The sequence below is a fragment of the Pieris napi genome, chromosome 6, assembly GCF_905475465.1.
Source record: "Pieris napi chromosome 6, ilPieNapi1.2, whole genome shotgun sequence".
Classification (NCBI taxonomy): domain Eukaryota; kingdom Metazoa; phylum Arthropoda; class Insecta; order Lepidoptera; family Pieridae; genus Pieris; species Pieris napi.
Genome location: NC_062239.1, coordinates 8,381,682 through 8,402,619, shown reverse-complemented (window position 1 = coordinate 8,402,619; position 20,938 = coordinate 8,381,682). Strand labels below are relative to the sequence as shown.

Below are 20,938 nucleotides of genomic sequence, written 5' to 3'. Positions count from 1 at the left end.
GAGTCTTGATACATTGTCTTGTTTTTTGATTTGAGCAGGGGCGTAGCTACCGCCGTATTTGCCGTATCAATTATACGGGGCCCCAAAGTGTGTAAGGAAAAAGAATAAAAACTTTCTAATTTATTTTATTTTACAAATGACAAAATTCTATAAAGCAATTCCTTTTTTTCCCGCCTTAAGCGTGCGTTCAAAAGTTGGCAACACTACATCGTTATGGCGGGCTGCGGGACTTCCCCGTTTTACTTACTTCATCTTCAACTCAGCGGGGAATCCCCGGGAATCCTTCATCGATATCGCGATGTACGTGTACGTTGTTGTACTTTGCATTGGATGTTAAACCACGGAGTGCAGTGCACTGTTTATTTACGCGCTTTATATAAATGTGCATTACATTGTAATTCAGTACAAACAATATTGTTCTTCTGGTTTAGCAGTATTAGTACCGATTTGTAAAAGAAATGAGTGAAAGAAAAAGAGATTATCCCAGCGGCGCTGAGAAAAGAAAAATTAAACAGAAAAGGGACGAGGTTATAAAAAAAGTGCCCAAAATTTCTTCATTTTTTCAGAGACAAGATACTGTGAGTGATTTAGATTGGAAAGGTAAGTACTACACTACTACCCAACCCATTTATTAGGGGCCCGTAGTGATAAACAAGGAAATCTTTTAATTTCGGTCTGTCCATCTGTCCGTCACAAAAAGTTGTCTCCCCCTCGATTTTCACAATTATACTGTTTTTAGGGTTCCGTGCCTTGATTAAAAAAAACAAAATTCTAACTTATCTATAGGATCGGTTTGTTTTGTTGTTTGTTTATCAGTCCGTATCGTATCGTTAATTGCGTGTTGAGAACTTCAGATGTGCAGACTCGCTTTCGGGTTCTCGTTTTGTATGGCCACTACACTACGCGCTGCGTTTAAATAGCACGCAGGTGTATAGTAATGCACGGACGGGCTGCAGGTGATTTTGTATCTACTAATAGGTACGAGCACAATCCGCGTAGAATCTGTGTGCGTCTGAACTGAACACTCTCTAACTGTGACCCTTAGTAACGTTATTTATTTATATATAACTCTTTTTAGTTTAGTATCAAAGCATTCGTATTTATTTTTTAACAATTACTCGTTTATTTTTAGATTCTTCTGAAGCATGTTCTTCGTCACATATCCATCCGGAAATAGAAGAAAGCCAAGCACATACTTTATCGGATGTCCATCCAGAAATCGAGGAACCCCAAGTCAACGATTCTGATATATCTGCAGATAATGCAGATTGTAATATAATTTCATCAGATAGAGGAAATTTTGGTGACAATTTAACTGAATGCGAACGAAAAATAATTTTTAAATTGGGTCCATTTAAACCACAAGGAATATTTCCAAAAGTTTCAGAAAATAACCGACCTTTTTCAGCTTATTATTATTCATATTTCAATCAGGCAGGCATAAAAATTATAAGTACATGGTTATGTTATTCTAACGTTTTAAACAAACCGTACAGTCACTTCTGTTGGTTATTAGCAGATCGTCAAAACAAATCGTACTCCTCTGCTTGGGTTAACGGTGTTTCGGTTAGAAGCAATTTCACACAAACTATTCTTGACCATGAAAAGTCACAGCAGCATATTAGTGCCTCACTCTCTTATAATAATTGGTTGCAAGGAAATACCATCGATACTCTATTGAAAAGTGAAATCGATAGTAAAATTACATTCTGGAGAGATGTACTGCAAAGTATAATTAATGTTATAATTACTTTAGTATCTTGTAATCTACCTTTGAGGGGGCATGATTCTGATTCTGGCAATTTTATGGCAATTACTCGTCTGCTATCTAAATATGCAACTTTAAAAGAACTTTTTCTAAAACCGAAAGGTGAAATAAATTATTTAAGCCCTACGATTCAAAACGAAATTATTAGTTTGCTTGGTACTAACGTTAGGAACAGTATTATCTCAGAAATTAAAAAAGCTCCATTTCTGACAATAATTCTGGATACAACACAAGACTTGTCAAAAATTGACCAACTATCTGTAGTTTTTCGATATATCTCGGTTACAGAAAATGATGATAATGTGCCTAAAGAAATAAAAATCTGTGAGTCCTTTTTAGGATTCATAGCAGTAACCGATTGCAGTGCTGCAGGTCTGAAAACTGTCATTTTAAATTTGACTAAAGAATATGGAATTGATTTGACTAAATGTAGAGGACAGGGATACGATGGAGCAAATGTTATGTCGGGTGTGTATGGAGGATTACAAACCCTAATAAAAGAGCATGCTCCAAATGCCGATTATGTTCATTGTGCTGCGCACGCTTTAAACTTGGTTTTGAACGATGCTGCGAGACATGTTCGTGAAGTATCGACTTTTTTCGATAATTTAGAAAAAATATATACTTTTTTTGGCAATAGTATAAAACGCTGGACTATGCTAAGTGACGATTCATCTGAAAAATATTTGATTACCCTTAAAAAGGTATGTCCTACCAGATGATCTTCTAGGAACGACGCTTTATTAGCAGTAAAGAAATTTTTTTTACTAATCATGAAAACTTTGTACCAACTAAATTTAATTTCAAATAAAAAAGATGAACGTGAAGAATGTAAAAGTATAATTAATATTTTAGAGAGTTTTGATTTCTTAGTGCTCGTTACATTTTTTTCTTCACTATTTGAAATTATTAATCCTGTTTCTAAAGCTCTACAGCATGAAAATAATGACTTACAGAAATCTAGTATTTTATTAAGTAATCTTTTAAATAGACTGTGCCAATTAAGAAATCAGAATTCATTTAATAGTTTGCTAAATGAATCCAAAGATTTAGCAAAAAAGTGGGGGGTAACAACTGTTTTTAAAAACAGTAGGCGACAGATAACGAAGCGTTTTTTTGATGAGTTATCACAAGATGAGAGAATTTCCGACCCGGAATCCTATTTCAAAGTCAATGTATACTATTGCTGTTTAGATATTATATTAATTTCTCAAACTAAAGAAAGATTTCAGAGCCTTTGCAACCTGAGTAGTATATTCGAAATATTACAACCGGAGAAACTCCTATCTTCTTCAAGCGAAGAGATATTAAACGCTTCCGGAAAACTGTCTGCTAAATAAAGACATCTCACTTAATCTTTGTGACCAATTAAAGGCTCTAAAAACATGCTTAAATTCTGAAATTAAAAAAATTTATTCCATTAAAGAACTCATTGAATTATTGCTAGTAAAATTCAATAGTCTTGCATCCAGTTTTCCCGAGGTAATCACAGCATGCTTTTTATTCTTGACCCTTCCAGTTACAACCGCAACGGCAGAAAGAAGTTTTTCAAAATTAAAACTAATAAAAAATTACTTAAGAACTTCGATGGGACAAGAACGGCTGTCAGACATCTCACTATTGTCCATAGAGGCAGAAACTTTAGAAAAACTAAAATCATCATCAGCCATAAATGATCTAATAAATCAGTTTGCCAATAAAAAGGCAAGGAGAGTGAATATTTAAAATTCGATTTTTATTTGTAAAATGGGTAAATTATGTGATAAATAAATATTACTTCTCACAATATTTTTTTTCTTTTGTGAAAAATCTTTACCTCCATATAAGGGCCTCCAAAAAATATTTTATACGGGGCCCCGACAAGGCACGCTACGCCACTGGATTTGAGACATGCTGGTATCCTCACGATGTTTACCTTTAACGTACGAACGAGTTTTAGATGCGCGTATACACCGAATGTCTATTGGTGCAAAGCCAGAGATTGAACCTACGACCTTAGAGATTTTTTTGTATTGAATTATTAGCTCACGCTTCGTCATGTGACCATTTTCTTCTTTGTTGACAATATGGTTACGTCATTTTGGTTCGAAAGATATCGGGTATGTTCCGATATACACTGCGACCACTGTACAGAGTACCGTCAATTTAGTATACTGTGAAACCGTTTCTCTATAGCCAGCTATACTGGTTACAATTTAAAACGGAACGCAGTCCAGTATACTAGTCAGCTTCGTTTTTCGACACAGTTTTCAAATGAGTGCATCAAAGTTTTTCAATTCAACAAGAAAAACTATTATTGGAGTATTATCGCATTAAAAAAATCTATATTAATATTAACTGTCAATTGAATTAATACTACAAAGAAAGTAAGTTAGAATTTTAAATGTTTGTTATTAAACTGTAAGTTATATCAGCCGTTAGGCATTCAAGTGGTTTTGATTGATCACGTGATCAAAGCACTGCGAGTACCTTACCTCGAAAACGCCAGTGCTCGCAGTAGAAGTATAGCGGGGATTTGTGACGTCATATATTTCCTAGGACGCTGCGGCTGTATACTGCAGTCCATAGCGGAACAAATTTTTGAACAGTGGGAGCACTATACAGTACTCGCAGTGTATATCGGAACATACCCGATCATCTTGATACTTAATATACAAATTATTTTTCTAAATAAATTAAATGACGCCGTAACAAATAAGAATCATACTGCCCAAACAGACGCTAGTTGATAGTTCCCAACTTCACAATTCCCATAACCCTCGGGGTTATTTTTTGGCACAGACTAGTAATATGGCTATCATTTGACCTCTCAATACGCTATGTGACAACTTGCATCATTATTTCTCCCATTGACAATTTTCATATAAACAACAGAGAACATTATCTGAATTCTGAATGTAAATCGGAGAAATATTTCAATTTAGAAGTATGAAAGATTGAAATGATAAGAATGTGAAATGTGAAATGTGAAAAGATTTACGTAGACTTGAAAATATATTTAACTTCTAAATTCTTCAAAGATATATTCTAATTCGTTATTTTTGAGTAGCAAAAATTTGTTTAATTAATTATTGGTCCAAAATGAACTCGATGGACGTCTGCACCGAAATTGAAAATGATGAGTTTTACAGTAAATTTCTTGAAGAATGTGTTAGACCAATAACTGGCGAGAATATATCAGTTTCGGACCAAGTAACAAAACTCAGTGAAGGCATTAATAAGCTCACAAAAAGTTTGGAGTGTCAAGTTTTAGCTAAACATAATGATTTACTAACGCAGGCGAGTCATATATCTGATTTAGAAAATATGCTAGATGCAGTAAAAATCCAAGAAGAATCACTTCTACATGGCACAGAAGGCCTTGCTGAGGGAGTGTACGCGTCATACGAGTCGCTGGAGAATCAAACACGTATGCTCGAACGAGTTCAAACTACGTGTAACTTACTAAGACATGCTTTGAAAATCTTAGCTTTGTGGAAAAAATTATGTTCTATTAATGAAAATCCTGCTAAGAAAGCCATGCTTCTGTTTGAATTGAATGAATTATTTGGTGACTATGATTTTGAAGGCATACATTTGCTTGATGATGTATTGAAACAAGTACAGAAGCAGCGAGTGGACCTACTTAACAATTCTACGAACATGCTTCAAATAAGCCTTCTCAATGGAGACAAAACAAATTTATTGCAATGTTTTAAAGTCTTTCACAATTTGCAATGCACAGGTGAACAGATTGCTAATACAGTAACTAATATTTTAAAAGAGTTACAGAAAGAAATAAATGTTGCTTTGAATGTTCAAATGGTATCAATTGAGGTTAAAAAATCAAGTTCTGGGCGCATAGCACCTGGTAAAGCCAATATAATGAATGCACAGGATTTTAAAATAAAACTTTGGGAGAATATTGAAAAGCTGTTTAAAGGTGAAATATATAAAAGTTGCATTAAAGTTGTAATGCTACAAAATGTAGTAAGTGAGCTGCATGCTATTGGTAACTTTAGAAATATTGCAAAGAATTTCTGGAATGAACTTTGTTTGTTATTTAGTGTTGAATTAGAAAAAAGTCCATCAAATGTTAGCCAATCTATTGAGATAGATTATGCAAAGTTATTAAAATGCTTTAATGATTTGCTTTCAAAACTTAAATGTAAGAATTTAGAAATGAATCGTTCCTATTTCACAAAATGGGAGAATTCTTTCTTATCAAAATCACTAGCAAAACTGTTGGAACCTGTGAGAAGTATGTGGCATCTAAATCAAGTTCCTAATATGGATCAAATAGACAATGCTGTTAGAGTGATAGCAGAAGCTTTGAGTATTTCATTAGGTGATAAACAGTTAAGCATAAGTCTAGCTTACAGTGTAGCTAAGAGCATAAAACAAATGCATATGGAAACTGAGCAAAGACTTTCTATGGATAATGATGTTGCTCAAATAATTGAACCTCCTACTAGTTCACAGCAGAAAAATGCTGATTTATGTAATGCCCTATATTATTTTACATCACAGATAAAAAGAGTGCTTGTGAATATGAATGCAATGCTCCCACCAGAGAGTGTTCAAATAGTTCAAAACAGCCTAAAAGATATATCTAGCTTACCTATTCTTGAGTTATTTGCAGAATCAATAAGAAACTCTCTCTTCATTATTCTGATGACTTTGCATGATGAACAGGATTTTTTAAGAAATGAAGATCCAAGCAACAAAACCTTATCATGCTCTCCATATATGAAAGAGTTACAACAGTTTGTCTCACGTTGCAAAGATATTTACTTGTCTATGTTCCAAGAAAAGTATGCTTTAAATGAGTGCAGTATGACAATTGCGAAAGCATGTATCGAGAGGTTTGTTCACCATGTATGTAATGTTCGACCATTGACTGCATATGGTCGAGCCAAACTCCAAGTAGACTGTAAACAGATAGAGGCCTCGTTATCTCCATTGATAAGTGATGTAATTGAATTGGGTGACCATTATCGTCAGTTAAAGGCCTTGCAATTACTATTAGAAAAAACACCACAAGATATAGCAAAGAGTCAGTATGAAGGAGCATCTTTACCATATTCTTTAGTAATGATGTTTTTGTTTTCACATGCTGGATCACAGCTGGTATCTCCCCATGTCTGTGCAGGTTGGAATATTCAAAAGCTTATGCAGTGGTTAGAAACCCATAAGAATGAAAGGGATAGGCTTGAGTTTGTAGCAGGAGCCCTACAAAGATATCAAAATCACATAAGACAAAATCAGATAGCTACATATGACGTTGTGTATCCTATACTATTGCAACTCTTAGAAGATGGAAGGAAACATTTGAAAAAATAGTAGAAGTTGTTATTTAAAAATGTTACTTAAGTCAAGGCTTATAAAATGTTAAATAAAAATCTTTTAAATTGTTTTGTTTATTTTAAAAAGTAACTTAATTATTACTTTTTTCTTTTAAAGAAATGTGATTGCTTCTTCGTCTTGGGTAGATACATTTTTATGGTCATCACTCTAAAAGAAAAAAATATTAGACATGTATCTATTACAGTTTTTACATACATATGCTCTAAATTTGAATTTTACTGTCAAGGTATTTTGTGCTACTTATTTCACATGATTCCTATAACATCTATGTACCTATTTAAAAACAATGTTTTGAACAAGGACATATGACAAAGGATGATACACCAAGATTTTAGAATAAATATTACATAAATACAGTGTAAGGTAAATACAAACTACATTTCATATTTATATAACCACATTTATTCCATAACAATTATAATATACCATTAAAAGTACAACTATAATACCTTTAGTTACAAACAAATGCTTCTTTACAGTCTAAAAATTTTCCATTTATTTTCCATGACCAATCTCAATTATTTACTTTATTTAGTCACTTTCTAAAGAAATTTTCTATTTTTGGTTTACTATTTAATCTTGTATTAAATTACCGACAGCTCACCAGGTTTTATTCCCACTTACTATCTTAAATATTATAGAAAATAATAAATATAGATTTCTATGCATTTAATAAATCAGTACAGTCTCTGTACATTTAGTAGTAAAGTTGAGATAAGCCGTTTATTTTTGTCCCCCGCGTATCATGTTTCTATAAATACGAGTATAACTACATTATACTAGCATAAAATCAGACCTGCTCGAAGGCTATATTGAAGACCTCTGGATAGTCATTAACAAAGTGTATTTCAATGTCTTTCTTGATAAAGTCTGGAAGGTCATCGTAGTCTCGACGGTTTTCCTCTGGTAGTATTACACAAGTAACGCCTACACGCTTTGCCTAAAATTATATTAAAATTAATATTACAACACTAAATCATATCACTAATAATATAAAAAAATTCTCTCCCCTGTAGTTAGATGGTTGTCAAGCGAGTTGAATTTAGAGTAAAAAGGAATGGAGCTGACTTTCATCTACCATGTATACGGTTTATCAAGCACTTAGAATAGTTCAGTTTTAATTTAGCTACATGTGTAAAACAACGACTCACCGCAATAATTTTTTCTTTTATTCCACCAACTGGCAGCACTCGGCCTGTAAGAGAAATCTCGCCTGTCATAGCGAGTTGCGATTTGACAGATTTGTTTAGGGCCAGGGATAGAAGAGCTGTAGTGATGGTTACGCCGGCTGAAGGTCCGTCTTTTGGTGTCGCACCTTCTGGCACATGGAGGTGTAGGTGACTAAAATAAACAAAATCATATTATTATCATTAATTTTATCTTAAATTAGTTGAATCGACTATGTAGCATGATTTAAGAAATGTGTTCGAGTGTAAATCTAATACCGTTTTGGAATTTAATTTCATCGGAGTCCGTTTCTGATCAAAATATAATTGATAGGTATTTGTGTAAGTTAAGAATGATAATAAACATGAATTGAATAGACACTTTCTTTTGAAGTGAAACTTCTTTAGGCTCAAGAGGGTAAAATTTTACGGAACGACACGAAGATGCTAGTATAATATTGTGGCGCAATTATTCATACTTGAACACCAATGGTGTTTTTAATACATATCAATATCATTATTATTTAATAAGTAGCTAAATTACCAATTTTTTTGTTGGTTTTGTATTTTTATAAGGGCACAGAACCAAGACCTTTTTTGCTAAGACCCAGTTGGCTATTTTAGAAAATGTGGACATAAGTTAGCAATTATGATATGAATGAATTAGTTATAATATTTGGTAATTGTTACCATATTTATGATGATATTTCTATATGTATATGTACATAGCAACAAATAATTTTAGTTCTGGTTTTTAATTAGCCTTAGCATCATTTATTAATATAGAAAGACTGGCAAAATTAAATTATGGAATTTGGGCAGCTTAATTACTCAACAATTAAATTACAAAGAAGTTTCTCTTCTGACATGTGTACTTTGTATACACGCACTTTTTTTATAATAACGCTTCAACTGAAATAACTCGGGCGCAGGGCCCTACTAGTAAATATGTAAGAAATTGCTAACCTAGTATTCAAAAATGTATTGCCATGGCTGTGCTTGTCCAGGTAATTTCTGGCGACAGTAAGGGCTATTCTTGCAGACTCCTTCATAACATCTCCAAGATGTCCAGTCAGCTCCAGAGACCCTGAACTGGCTTTCTCTTCATGGTGCTTATTGCGGAGTGCTGTTTCTATGTACAGAGTGCTGCCACCTGCAAAAGTAATAAATAGTAACCTTTTTCATATTGATATATTGAAACTTGATAAACTTCTGTCCTTCGAAGGGTGAAAGTAGATGTGTGTACGCGTATTGATACATTTCTTTAATTCGGTTTTAATGTAAGAAACAAATTGTAAACCGATATTTCTTCTATGTAAAGCTTGCATTAGTTTAATGACATTTTAATAAAAAAATAATCAATAGATAATTACTACTAAATGTAATATGGACATACACAGACAAGAGTGTGTACCTACTCTAATCTTACAGTTTACTTAGTATTTTGTTTAATTTATAGGCCCATATATAAACATTCCTATAAGAATCTTAGAATAACAATTACATAAACAATAATTCTCAACAATACTGATGTTATGTGTTCGAAATACATATTTTTAATTTTATTAAATTTTATGAGGGTGATCTCAAAAAAAATTTTACTCGGCCGAAATTCAAATTTACAAAAAATTTGAATTTCGGCTTTAGTGTTTGTTGAGTAACTCGGGTAACGTTAGATGCATTATTATATATACTGTTTGTTAATTTTTTGTCAATAGTTACGACCTCAATTTAGACTTTAGTCTAACCTCTCTTTGTTCCCAAACTAACAATTTATCCAAATCCTTACGGCTAACGTTATTGTGTGCCTTTCTTCCTAGTATGGAGAGTTATGTACTCAGGACTTATTCTAGTATAAGATTGTGTATCGACGGCTGCCGAACCGTTCTTTGTGTTACCAGTTTAACCGCTATATAAGCTCAGCTCAGCTCAAAAACAACGCGGTTCAGGGAATGACGTCATCGTAATGTTAGTACCTAGGTGTCGCTACACTATTATTATAACATCTATATGTCAACGTAAAATTGTAAAAACCGTTAGATTGTAATCTATCTCGCGAGATTGTAAACTGTCGAATAATTGTGAACTCAACGTACTGCTTACCATTTAACGTATTATTATTCGGTAGATTATAATCTATCGAAGTGAAATCGTCAAATTGTGAAACGGTAACGGTTCACGCGAATAAAAAATATTAAAATACGGAAAATGTATGTAATTTAGACTATGTTTGGAGAACAACACTAACTTAATTATCATTCAAACTGCACTTCTTTGGTCAATCACAGATTAATTTTACTTCCACAACAATTTCATATAACTTTTCACGTTCACTTTCAACATCCTAAAGCTGTGAGTTACTTTCAAGACGACATCAATTTACATTTACCAAAACACCGTTTGTTTACATTCGACAACAAACGAATTAACAAACAAATATGGTCGCCACCATGGCATATTCCGTTCAACCAATCAGCGCGCGAGGTGCGTACCATTTCACAATTTGCCGATTTCACTTCGATAGATTATAATCTACCGAATAATAATACGTTAAATTGTAAGCAGTACCTTGAGTTCACAATCTTTCGACAGTTTATAATCTCGCGAGATAGATTACAATCTAACGGTATTTACAATTTTACGTTAACATATACATCTATGTGAAATCTCTTACCCATTGCGGTCCAAGCCAACCCCATGATGACGCCAGGGGGCGTGATATCATACATCCGATCATGTTTGAAGGTAGGTTTGCCAACCAAATCCGATAAATTTTCATCTGTCACTTTTAACTTTTCTGCCTCCTGTTTAACTATCTTGAAAGCAACTTTCCGGGCGATCTGTAAATATGTATTATAAGGGGCCTCATAGCCTAGCGGTCTTATTAAGTGGCAGCTAGGTGAGGGGTACCGGGTTCGAGGGCAAGTTTTAATTTAAATTTGTTCTCGGGAGGGAGGTTTGGTTTTGCGGTACCGGGCGAGTGCCTAAACCGTACATGGAGGACACGGTCGAACTTCTAAAGACACGCACGAGTTATAAAAAATCCTATACTTGACGCTGGATAATGCACAATCGTGCCATAAAAAAAAATGTATTATTTGTAAAGAAACGTATACGTGCGTGTTCGTTTCTATAATATCACAAACTTTTCTATATACCATATTAAGTCAGTTAGAACGCATTTTCCATACAAAGTATACAGTTTACTATAAAAATGCTACAACCAAAGTTCTTGCTTCTTAAGTCTTCCCTTGTTAAGTCTCAAATACGATCACAGAACGATAAGGTTTTTCATGCAAATGATATTGATAATGATGCAATGAATTTTCAACAATAATTATTTTACCAAGCCATTTTGAATACTTTTTGTTCAAATTGTAAAGCCATGCCAATTAAAAAAATTACTTTATATATATATATATTTAATAAATTAAAAAATATACCTTTTCAATATGTTTCTGTAGATTTCGAACACCACTTTCTCGGCAGTAGGATTTAATAAGAGTGTGCAAAGCTTCCGAGGTCAGGTCTAACTGGTCGTTATTAAGTCCGCAGTTCTTTTGTGCTGTCGGAACCAGATATTGTTGAGCTATTGCCAACTTCTCTTCTGCCACATAACCTGTAATGATAAATGGATTCCTAAAGAATAAAACATAATTATAAAGTATGTTTTTTAGTTGAACGAGCTAATCAGGATCAAGTATAATTTATTATGAAAAATAAAGAACATATCAAAAGTGTACTTAAAATTTATTTAATAAGTGATTCAAAGTTATATATCTTAAGTCTTGGTGCCTGAAAATAATAAAGACGCGAACTTCTGTATACAATTGGTTTTTTTTTATATATAACTAGCCGTTTCGCGCCCACTTTGCTGGACGAATTAAAATAAATTTTATGTTTCTTTATTTTATTTTTTTTCATATTTTTATTATTCTTCTTTTTAACTTCCCGCTAAGAAAATTGAAATATTTCGTAAATCGAGTTTTTGACAGATGTTGACGTTTTCACGTTCTAGGAAGTCCGTATGCATAAATTTTCATAAAAGTAAAACAGCAATAAAAAATGAAGGAACGTTAAAACGAGACGAACGAAAATAAATAGCCATAAACCATCTAGGAAAAATTTCGCATCGAATGGTGGTAGTTTCATGTCGATACGATCAGTGGTTTAAGCGTGAAAGAGCCTCAAACGAACACCATTTTCTTTTTATATATATAGAAGAAGATATGGGGGCAAACGAGCCTACGGGACGCTCAAAAAGGGTCCATGTCCATGGACACCTATTTTCAGTGGGTGCGTTGCCGGCCTTTAAACGGGCCTCAGCCTCCGTCTTCGAAACCGTGAATACATTCTCTAAATCTATTAAACCATTTTCAAATACCCAGGACTATATTGCTGTTTGAGAAAGTTTCGGCTCTTTCTATCCAATTGTGTTTACGCTGAGCAAAAAAGAGACAGGTGTACCTTAATACACCACTTACCGGACATATCGATTAGTTCCATTCTATCTTTCAGCGGTTCTGGTATCATATCGACGACATTCGCAGTGCAAATGAAAAGGACCTTTGACAAATCTACAGGAACATCCAAGTAGTGGTCTAAGAAGTTCGCATTCTGCTCAGGATCCAATAGTTCGAGAAGAGCTGATGAGGGGTCTCCGTGAACTCCTCTAAAAATAAGAATTAGCTATTATGTTGACACTATAATTTTTATAAATTTTACTGGATTTCATATCACGCGGGATATCTTGTTTTGATTGTACCAAATTCTATGTGAGTGTATGTGTTTTATTAAACTCCTAAACCTGAAGCGATTTTGATGAAATTTATTGTGTGAAACATGTAAACGTTTCAACTAAAGTACTATCCTAAAGCACTCTCCTAAACACTAAGATAATGTAAATCGGCCCTAACATGCCTATATAGTCTGTCTCACTCTAACGTGTACCGGCTGCACCCGATGTGAGACGTCACGTTACGTCATCGTGTGTAAGGTTATTTTCGTTACGGAATTTCTGGATTCAGTCTCCACGCTCAAGGACCGCGATAGAAACTATGCAATAGCTTAAAAAAAACAAAAGATAAGTGCGCAGTTAGTTAATGCGCAGAAGTCGAAATTAGGTATCTTGGGTAAGCGGGGCGCGGGGTGAACGAGCGTATCTAAAGGCCGATTTACATTATCTTAGTGTTTAGGAGAGTGCTTTAGGATAGTACTTTAGTTGAAACATGTAAACGCTACGGTAAAGAACTTGCCTTTCAAGTTGTACTAAAGCACTCTCCTAAACACTAAGGGTGAGATCTATAGAGCGCACTTAGACTTTGCTCAGACTTAACTATAACCATTCTTTACTTTTTTAAAGGATAATAAAGAAGGTATTGCATGAAATGAAACATCAATTTCTGTCTTAGCTTGAGCTTAGCTTAATCTCACCGTTAAAATGGCTATAAATATACTAAATCATAGTCTAACCTTAGTGTTTTTCGTAAGTAAAGTCTGAGCAAAGTCCAAGTGCGCACTATAGATCTCACCCTAAGATAATGTAAATCGGCCTTAACTGACAATGCGTGCTAACAATACGATTAATTTGTAAAAAAACAACAATTTCGAGCGCTATCCCATCGTCCGTTAATGGCTAAAATGGTATATAAATATTAAATATATTAAAGATTACTTTATTTCAACTCACTTGCCAATCTTGTCCACCTCATCAATTAGAACCAATGGGTTCTCAGTTCCGGTTTTCTTCAGACACTGAACCAGTTTCCCTGGCATCGCTCCCACATACGTCCTCCTATGACCTTTAATCTCGGCCACATCCGTCATTCCACCGACAGAAAACCTGAAGTATTGACGATTAAGCGCGCGCGCAATCGACCGAGCTGGAAAAACACACTTATAGGTAAATTTATACCTAAATATCACTTTATAAGTATTATCTTAGTATTGTCTATTATTAACATAACTTTTACACATAGAAAAACACTTTTTTACCGGATTGATGTTATGTATTATTATACATTTACAATTATTTTACATAATTTTAAATTTGTGCTTTACAGAGTGCGTGGTCACGGTGACAACGTCGGTTAAATTTATACATAATTTTATACATAATACATAACTTTAATCCGGTAAAAAAGTGTTATTCTAAGTATTATCACGTTAATTCAACGTAATGCTATTGAATATAGATGAAACCTTGGAGGAAGGATGGTGAGCACTTCCTCCAACCTAAAGGATCCTCGACTAGTCTAAATGACTGGCTTGAAGGCTCAGTGGCTGAGGTCAACCACCTGTAATGGAGAGGTCAAAACAGTAGGTTGGCTGTCTCTCTCTTGAAGCATGTCCTGTGCCAGAAGCAGCAGCTCTTTCGCAGACGCAATACCCGTCTACTCCCTAACGTTGAGAAGCCACGATTTCTTCCTTTTATCAACACGCTGTTTACCCTGGACTTTCCCCATTAAAATTGAAGGAAGTGGTAGCGGTCATAGTGCAACGCGTGGCCCACTTACGCTACTTTCCATATATGTTCTGCATTCGTTTTTTCGACATAGTATTTCGCTAGTTTCATGACTTCCTCAGCGCGTTTCATATATATATATATATATAGCTAATATATATTGTATGATCAGTTTTGGCCTGGTGGAGTCGTAGGTTTGAAACCCGGCTGTGTATCGATAGACTTTCTGCCTATGTACGCATTTTACATTCGGTTTTACGGTAGGAGATCATCTCTTAGACCCAAAAATTATGTGTCATGCTCAGATGGTTGAACACCTTGAATATTAGCAAAAATAAATGATCACGATTAGATAAGCATATCTGAGGCCCACAAAAAATAATACTAAGTACCTATACTAGTCTTTCCAACACCAGGCGGTCCATGGAAACACAATATTTTTCCCTGAGTGCTGCCTTTGAGCTGTGATACAGCAATGAACTCTAAAATTCGCTTCTTGATATCCTCCATGCCGTAATGGTCTTCATCTAGAATAATCTGTGCGTCTTCCAGCTTCAGATTTTCCTCCGACGTAATACCCCAGGGGAGAGATGTCAGCCAGTCGAGATAACAACGGGTAACACTGAAATTTTTTATATTATATAACTAGTGGACCCGACAGACGTTGTCCTGCATGATATTTCAAGCGATTTGTAAAGCAAAGTATGAAAGTACCGACTGCAGCGCCATCTGGCGGGCTGATTTGTGAATCTAAACCATTCCCAGATCCCCTTAAACACACACAAAAAATTTCATCAAAATCGGTCCAGTCGTTTGAGAGAAGTTCAGTGACATACACACTCACAGAAGAATGATATATATAAAGATTCGGTGACAACTATAGAATTAATATCATTATTTATTTGGAGTAGAAATAATTTTTACTATTCCTCGTGTTAATTCAGTAGCGATGTTATCATATCCGTTGATTTGGGAACGGTTCTTAATTTATATATTTCTTTGTTTTAATTACTTAATTTATAACATACATATGATTTTAAAAAATTGATTTGATAGCCTTCTTTATAAAACTAATAACATTTTTCAATTTGAATCCGTAGTCCCTGACAACATTCTCGATATTGCTATTATTAAGTAAACTTAGGGAAGTTCTCAAGAGAAAATTATTCATAGATGCTCATTTCCTAGTGACGTGATGTTAAATAGCTTGTGTTACATTAAAATACTGGTGTAGATGAAAACTCACTTAAATTCAGAACTGTGGCTCTCTAAGAAGTTAAGTTTGTTCAGCTCTTCATCAATTACACTTTGCACAGCTTCTGGTACAGTCTTTTCAGCTAATCTCTCTTTGAATTTCTCGCCTATTGCATCTTTATCATCCTTTTCGAGACCTAACTCCTTTTTTATTACCTAAAATATTTAATATATTATAAATAATGTTGGTAACTAAAAATGTATTAACCTTTAGATACAAATTATTATAGCTGCATAGATAGTATGCGTTTTTGTCTTCGTAATGTTAAAAGGAATAGTTTACAGCTGTAAAAGAAAACCCCCACAATGGTTCTTTTCCATTTCTCATTCCACACAGTAGTGGTGGTGGCCAATAGGTATTAGAGCTGATTTACACAGGGTCAGTAACTGACTACAAATTCGAGGCAAGTCAGTGCTGACCCGAAAAAAACCCTGTGTAAACTGATTTGAAGTCAGTACAGTGGCTTGAAGTCAGCGCTGACTTGAATATTCGGACACGAATATTTTAAAGTCAGTTGGCGCCCCCCGCCACCCGCGCACCCCCGCGCCAGCCAAATAAACCCCGTGTAAACAGACAAGTCAGTGTGTGGTTAGTCACTGCCGCTGCGTTGTAGAGTGACCACGTTTTTTTCGCTGGCGATAAAAATTAAGCTTAGCGAAGACGAAACCTTAAAATTGGTGCAATTATATGGCGAAAACGAGTGCCTTTGGGATATTAAATCCCTAAATTACCGCAATAAAGAAATGCGGTCAACAGCGTTGCAAGATATGGCTCAACAAATGCAAATCGAAGGGCTCACTTCTACTGAAGTAAAAAATAAAATTAAAGCCTAAATAGGGCTACATATTATTTAGAGCTCGACAAGATACAAAAATCCACCGGATCTGGCGCTAGTGGGAACGTATATGTCCCAAAAGTCAAGTGGTTTCAAGAACTGGACGGCTTTATAAAAAATGCTATTGTAAATAAATAAATAAATTTTTCAACAAATAATTAAATCATCATTTCAGTTGTTTTCGCGAATTCATTTTTCCCAATGACTTCACACACGTGTGCTCATCGTGAGAAACGCACCAATACTACTTACTTCATGTAAACAGTTAAAGTCAGTCGCGGCGCCGACATTGGCGCTGCGACTGACTTGTCTACTGACCCTGTGTAAATCAGCCATTATTATTCAAGTTCATAAAAATTTTCCTTGCACTTTGACATAGCTCTAAATAGAGTTGCGTCGTTGATTGTTTTTTTTTTTCTATGATTGATAACAATTTGACAGAAAGATTAAATATATTTTCCCCGCTGTTTTTATTAAAATTCGGCGTACTAAACATTAATAAAAACAGCTGGAAAAATTTAAAAGGTAACAAACTGAAACTCCTGTTATTAGAATAGTAAATCCATGTGATATATAAAGAAAACTTCTTTAACTATTATTTTCGACTTTCCAATACTTTACACCACATAATGGTAACTTTTAGGTATAGAGTCACTTTGGTGGTCACAAAACGTTTTACTATTGGGTACAGAAAAACGTTACGGCGCCTTACATGGGGGGGGGGGGGGGTAAATAAACTCCTAAAATTGCGTGACGTAACACTTAAACTCTCCCTAAGCCAAAGACAATAGTAGATGAGATATTGTGTAAGCACAAACCTTTAACTGTTCATGAAGTATGTATTTCCTGTGTTGTTGCTTGACTTTTTCTTCAACCTCTTTGCCAATCTTCTGTTGTAATTTAGACAACTCATACTCCTTCTTCAGTAGAGATAGGGACATCATAAGTCTCTTGGGAATCTAAAAATTGTTTACAATCATGTTTGGATGAATTTCAACACCTCCAATGAAGTCTGAGACTGTTTTTGAGATATTTTTTAAGTTAGCAAGTTAGTTAACAGAAAAGTTAGTTAGATAAAAAAATATTTTGAGTTAAAACTAGTAGAAGGGAAACATAAATATAAAATTCTGCTAAAACAAATATTACAGATCTGTACATACATCCATTTCTTCTAGCACAGCCTGTAGTTCCGCTGGCTCCGCCCCAGTGAGGGCAGCTCCCAAATCACTTAAGTACACAGGGTTATCCACCACTCTCTGACCTTGAGCTAACATGTGATGTAGCGACTCTCTGTAATATATCATACCCTTATAAAAACAAACTAGAGCTAACTGTAAAATTAAAAGACAAATCTTCAACAATATTTATTTGAAGGCTACTACAGAACAATAATAATAAGAGAACAAAAATAATTACTAAAAAAGACTAAGTATATAATAGCAAAACTAAAACCCATTGGATATGTGAATTAGTATTTTATTGTAAAATAGCGGACAGACCTTGTACATACAACAAATAAATAATCTAATTGTAAAACTAAACCATTCTCAAATTTGCTTGAACACACAAAAATTTAATCAATATCAGTCCAGTTGTTAGGGAGTTTATTTACATGCATAGAAGATTTATATATAGAAAGATAGAATGGAATAAATGTAATAAACAGAAAGCAATATCTATATACATCTACAATCATCATCATCTTGTTTATGTAAATTTGTAAATCAAACATAAGAGTGCTAAGCTTACCTATACAAAGGATTCAAGTTAATAATATCCCGTATAGTCTTAATCACTTCTTGTGTTAATGCTTTCACTTCTTCATTCTGCTTAAATTTCTCATGCATGACATTCTCAACTTTAACCATTATAACTTGATCAGGCGGCAGTTTTTTGGTCTCCTTTACCTCTTTTTCATCAGTCTTTTTTCGGGAATTTCTATACTTTCTACGTCGTCTTTCAGCATCTGTCTCTTCACGGGTAACGTTAAATTCCGTATTAAATATAGGAAACTTAAGCTTCATTTCTGAAATGACACGCATTTCGGAAATGCAACCAAAATTTAATTATTATATAATTAGTCCCATCTCATTCTATACAACATTTTTAAAGTATGAATAAATTTCTATATTCATTTTAACTTTAGATACTAAAATTTATAATAATTCTCCAAACTTCAAGATAATTTGATAAATCTATAAAATACATACCAGCTGGCCCAGTTTCAATTTCATCTTCAATAAAATGTCCAGTAATTTTAATTCTCCGATGTGCCATGACGACAAGCCTCAACTTAAAGTCCATATCCTGCATTTCATGTATTTGTGCAAACACTCCGACTTGATGCAAGTCATCCAAATTTGATACCACATCAGTTTTATCATCCTCCTTCTTACGCAGAAAGATACCTATATATGGTTGATTCAGTTTCACTTTACGTCGAATAAGGTCTATTAGAGCTGGGTTTGAAATCTGAAATAAATTTAACATACATAAAAAGTTTAAAACTATTTTTATTTTATTATTAACCTGCAACACAAGAGAGAAAACTGAAGAATCTACGAATGAATATTCTTTATTTTTGTTTTATTTAAAATATGTAAATATATATTTTATGATATTTTTTAATCGTCACCACACATACCTATTAGAATTATTATTATGGTAAATATATTTTTAAATCTTCAATCTATACTTTTAAATTAAAGACAATACATATATATTAAAAACAAACCTCTATCAACTTAATAAATCTAGGGAAAACGGGGTTTCTATTAATAGCTATAACAGGCACTTGTGGCCACACTTCTGGGACCGCCACAGTTGCTGGGAGTTGACTTGAAAATAGAGGGGTTTCTTCTTTAACTTCTTCAATTTCTTCTTCTTCGGGTTCATTTTTGTTACCAGTTGAATACTGTTTAACTTGTATAGTCTAAAACAAGAAGATAATAGTATGAGAAGAACTTTATACATGTAAGGATTTCTTTTCACCTGAATTTTTTTGTGTAATGTATTTGTTAATCATACTGAAAATATTTGAAATAAATTTCAAGAAGTTAATAAACTTGAAGGTTAATTAAGGAAGGCAGTTGCGCTACACAATGTAATAATTTTTTTCAAAAGTTTTTTAAAAGGTTTATTTACAAAAAGAACTAAAAAAACTGATCGTTACCTGAGGAAAAGTAATAAAACCCTTTAAGCTGCTGGTTGCTCGAGAGTCTTTTAGTCCATTACTGTATACGTTTTTTAAAAGTCTCGGTTTACACTGTAATTGTGATGCAATTTTAGTTACATTGCGAGTCAAACGGACTGAATATTTTATACTGGGATTTAATAATATAGTATTTCGCATTAAATAACTGGCCGTGTGCATTGTTACTTTCCTTTTGTAATTAGGGACTTAAAATCGATAAAATACACATTCATTTAAAATACTTTTATTTATTTTATAGGAAACTAATAGGTTATATTTCCAGATTCTTCAAATTTTTTATATTGAACTTTGAAGACTAAACAGAGAGACGAGAGTGAAGTTAAAATTTAAAATGCCAATTGTCAGTCATTGACTTTTAAGTATGCGCTACACGGTATGAAACGGCGGTTTGAAACGAAATAAAAGCGAGTTGCGCTTTTCGGCTACACGGTTTAAAACCAACAGTGTCCAAAATAACGTTGCGCTGATAAGACGTCTTCGTAGGGATGTGACATTCTGCGTAAAAAATCATAATCGATTTTTTTTTATTAATCGATTTTTTCCTAATTTTTGAATCAATTTCAAAATAAACACCCTAAATTTTTTATTTTTCATGGTTTTTTTAATTAAAAGTAAACAATAGAAATTATAAACACAAATTAACGTTTAAGAATAATCAAAATCGAAATTAACTAAATCTCGTTTTGATAGATTTTAGGTGAAATTTGATAAATGCTGAGTGTATGCCTTTTCAGTAGCACATTGCAGTATTTTTGTTGTATTTTTAATTGTATGTAGTCTTGTGCTGCTGAATAAATTTATTTTACTTTTAAGTTATAGTTTTATCATCCTTTCGACGTTTTACAAAAAAACAATACTTCTTCAAAGAATCGGATTCAATGTATCGCATTG

The 20,938-nt window shown here is 33.8% G+C and overlaps 3 protein-coding genes across 4 annotated transcripts; 2 read left to right on the top strand and 1 right to left on the bottom strand.

The window, feature by feature from the left end:
- Positions 1-73: 73 nt before the first annotated feature.
- LOC125050609 (zinc finger MYM-type protein 1-like) lies at positions 74-3,392 on the top strand. The gene is made up of 3 exons (XM_047650560.1): positions 74-600; positions 1,133-2,472; positions 3,288-3,392. The coding sequence occupies exons 1-3, from the start codon at positions 459-461 to the stop codon at positions 3,324-3,326; spliced, it is 1,521 nt and encodes a 506-aa protein (XP_047506516.1). The 5' UTR covers positions 74-458; the 3' UTR covers positions 3,327-3,392.
- A 1,272-nt stretch (positions 3,393-4,664) lies between these two features.
- Positions 4,665-7,162, top strand: LOC125050093 (conserved oligomeric Golgi complex subunit 5). Its single transcript, XM_047649689.1, has one exon. The coding sequence runs from the start codon at positions 4,850-4,852 to the stop codon at positions 7,088-7,090; it is 2,241 nt and encodes a 746-aa protein (XP_047505645.1). The 5' UTR covers positions 4,665-4,849; the 3' UTR covers positions 7,091-7,162.
- A 331-nt stretch (positions 7,163-7,493) lies between these two features.
- LOC125050092 (lon protease homolog, mitochondrial) lies at positions 7,494-20,360 on the bottom strand. 2 transcript variants are annotated; one of them, XM_047649687.1, is made up of 15 exons: positions 20,006-20,360; positions 19,568-19,765; positions 19,044-19,305; positions 18,583-18,859; positions 17,994-18,123; positions 17,652-17,792; positions 15,990-16,153; positions 15,136-15,365; positions 13,970-14,162; positions 12,765-12,952; positions 11,724-11,899; positions 10,955-11,120; positions 9,247-9,433; positions 8,266-8,455; positions 7,494-8,054 (listed from the first exon to the last, which is right to left on the bottom strand). In XM_047649687.1, the coding sequence occupies exons 1-15, from the start codon at positions 20,204-20,206 to the stop codon at positions 7,905-7,907; spliced, it is 2,853 nt and encodes a 950-aa protein (XP_047505643.1). In that variant the 5' UTR covers positions 20,207-20,360; the 3' UTR covers positions 7,494-7,904. The 2 variants fall into 2 exon arrangements, with proteins under 2 accessions (XP_047505643.1, XP_047505644.1); XM_047649688.1 differs by having other exon boundaries at positions 18,583-18,805; positions 20,006-20,359.
- Positions 20,361-20,938: the final 578 nt, after the last annotated feature.

Bases quoted from the DNA above. Each gene is read 5' to 3' on its own strand.
- LOC125050093 (XM_047649689.1), top strand. From the start codon at position 4,850: ATGAACTCGATGGACGTCTGCACCGAAATTGAAAATGATGAGTTTTAC.
- LOC125050609 (XM_047650560.1), top strand. From the start codon at position 459: ATGAGTGAAAGAAAAAGAGATTATCCCAGCGGCGCTGAGAAAAGAAAA. The intron at 601-1,132 runs GTAAGTACTACA...GTTTATTTTTAG, and splicing joins GAGTGATTTAGATTGGAAAG to ATTCTTCTGAAGCATGTTCT. The intron at 2,473-3,287 runs GTATGTCCTACC...TGACCCTTCCAG, and splicing joins ATTTGATTACCCTTAAAAAG to TTACAACCGCAACGGCAGAA.
- LOC125050092 (XM_047649687.1), bottom strand. From the start codon at position 20,206: ATGCACACGGCCAGTTATTTAATGCGAAATACTATATTATTAAATCCC. The intron at 14,163-15,135 runs GTACTTAGTATT...GTGTTTTTCCAG, and splicing joins TGTTGGAAAGACTAGTATAG to CTCGGTCGATTGCGCGCGCG. The intron at 8,055-8,265 runs GTGAGTCGTTGT...ATATAATTTTAG, and splicing joins TAAAAGAAAAAATTATTGCG to GCAAAGCGTGTAGGCGTTAC.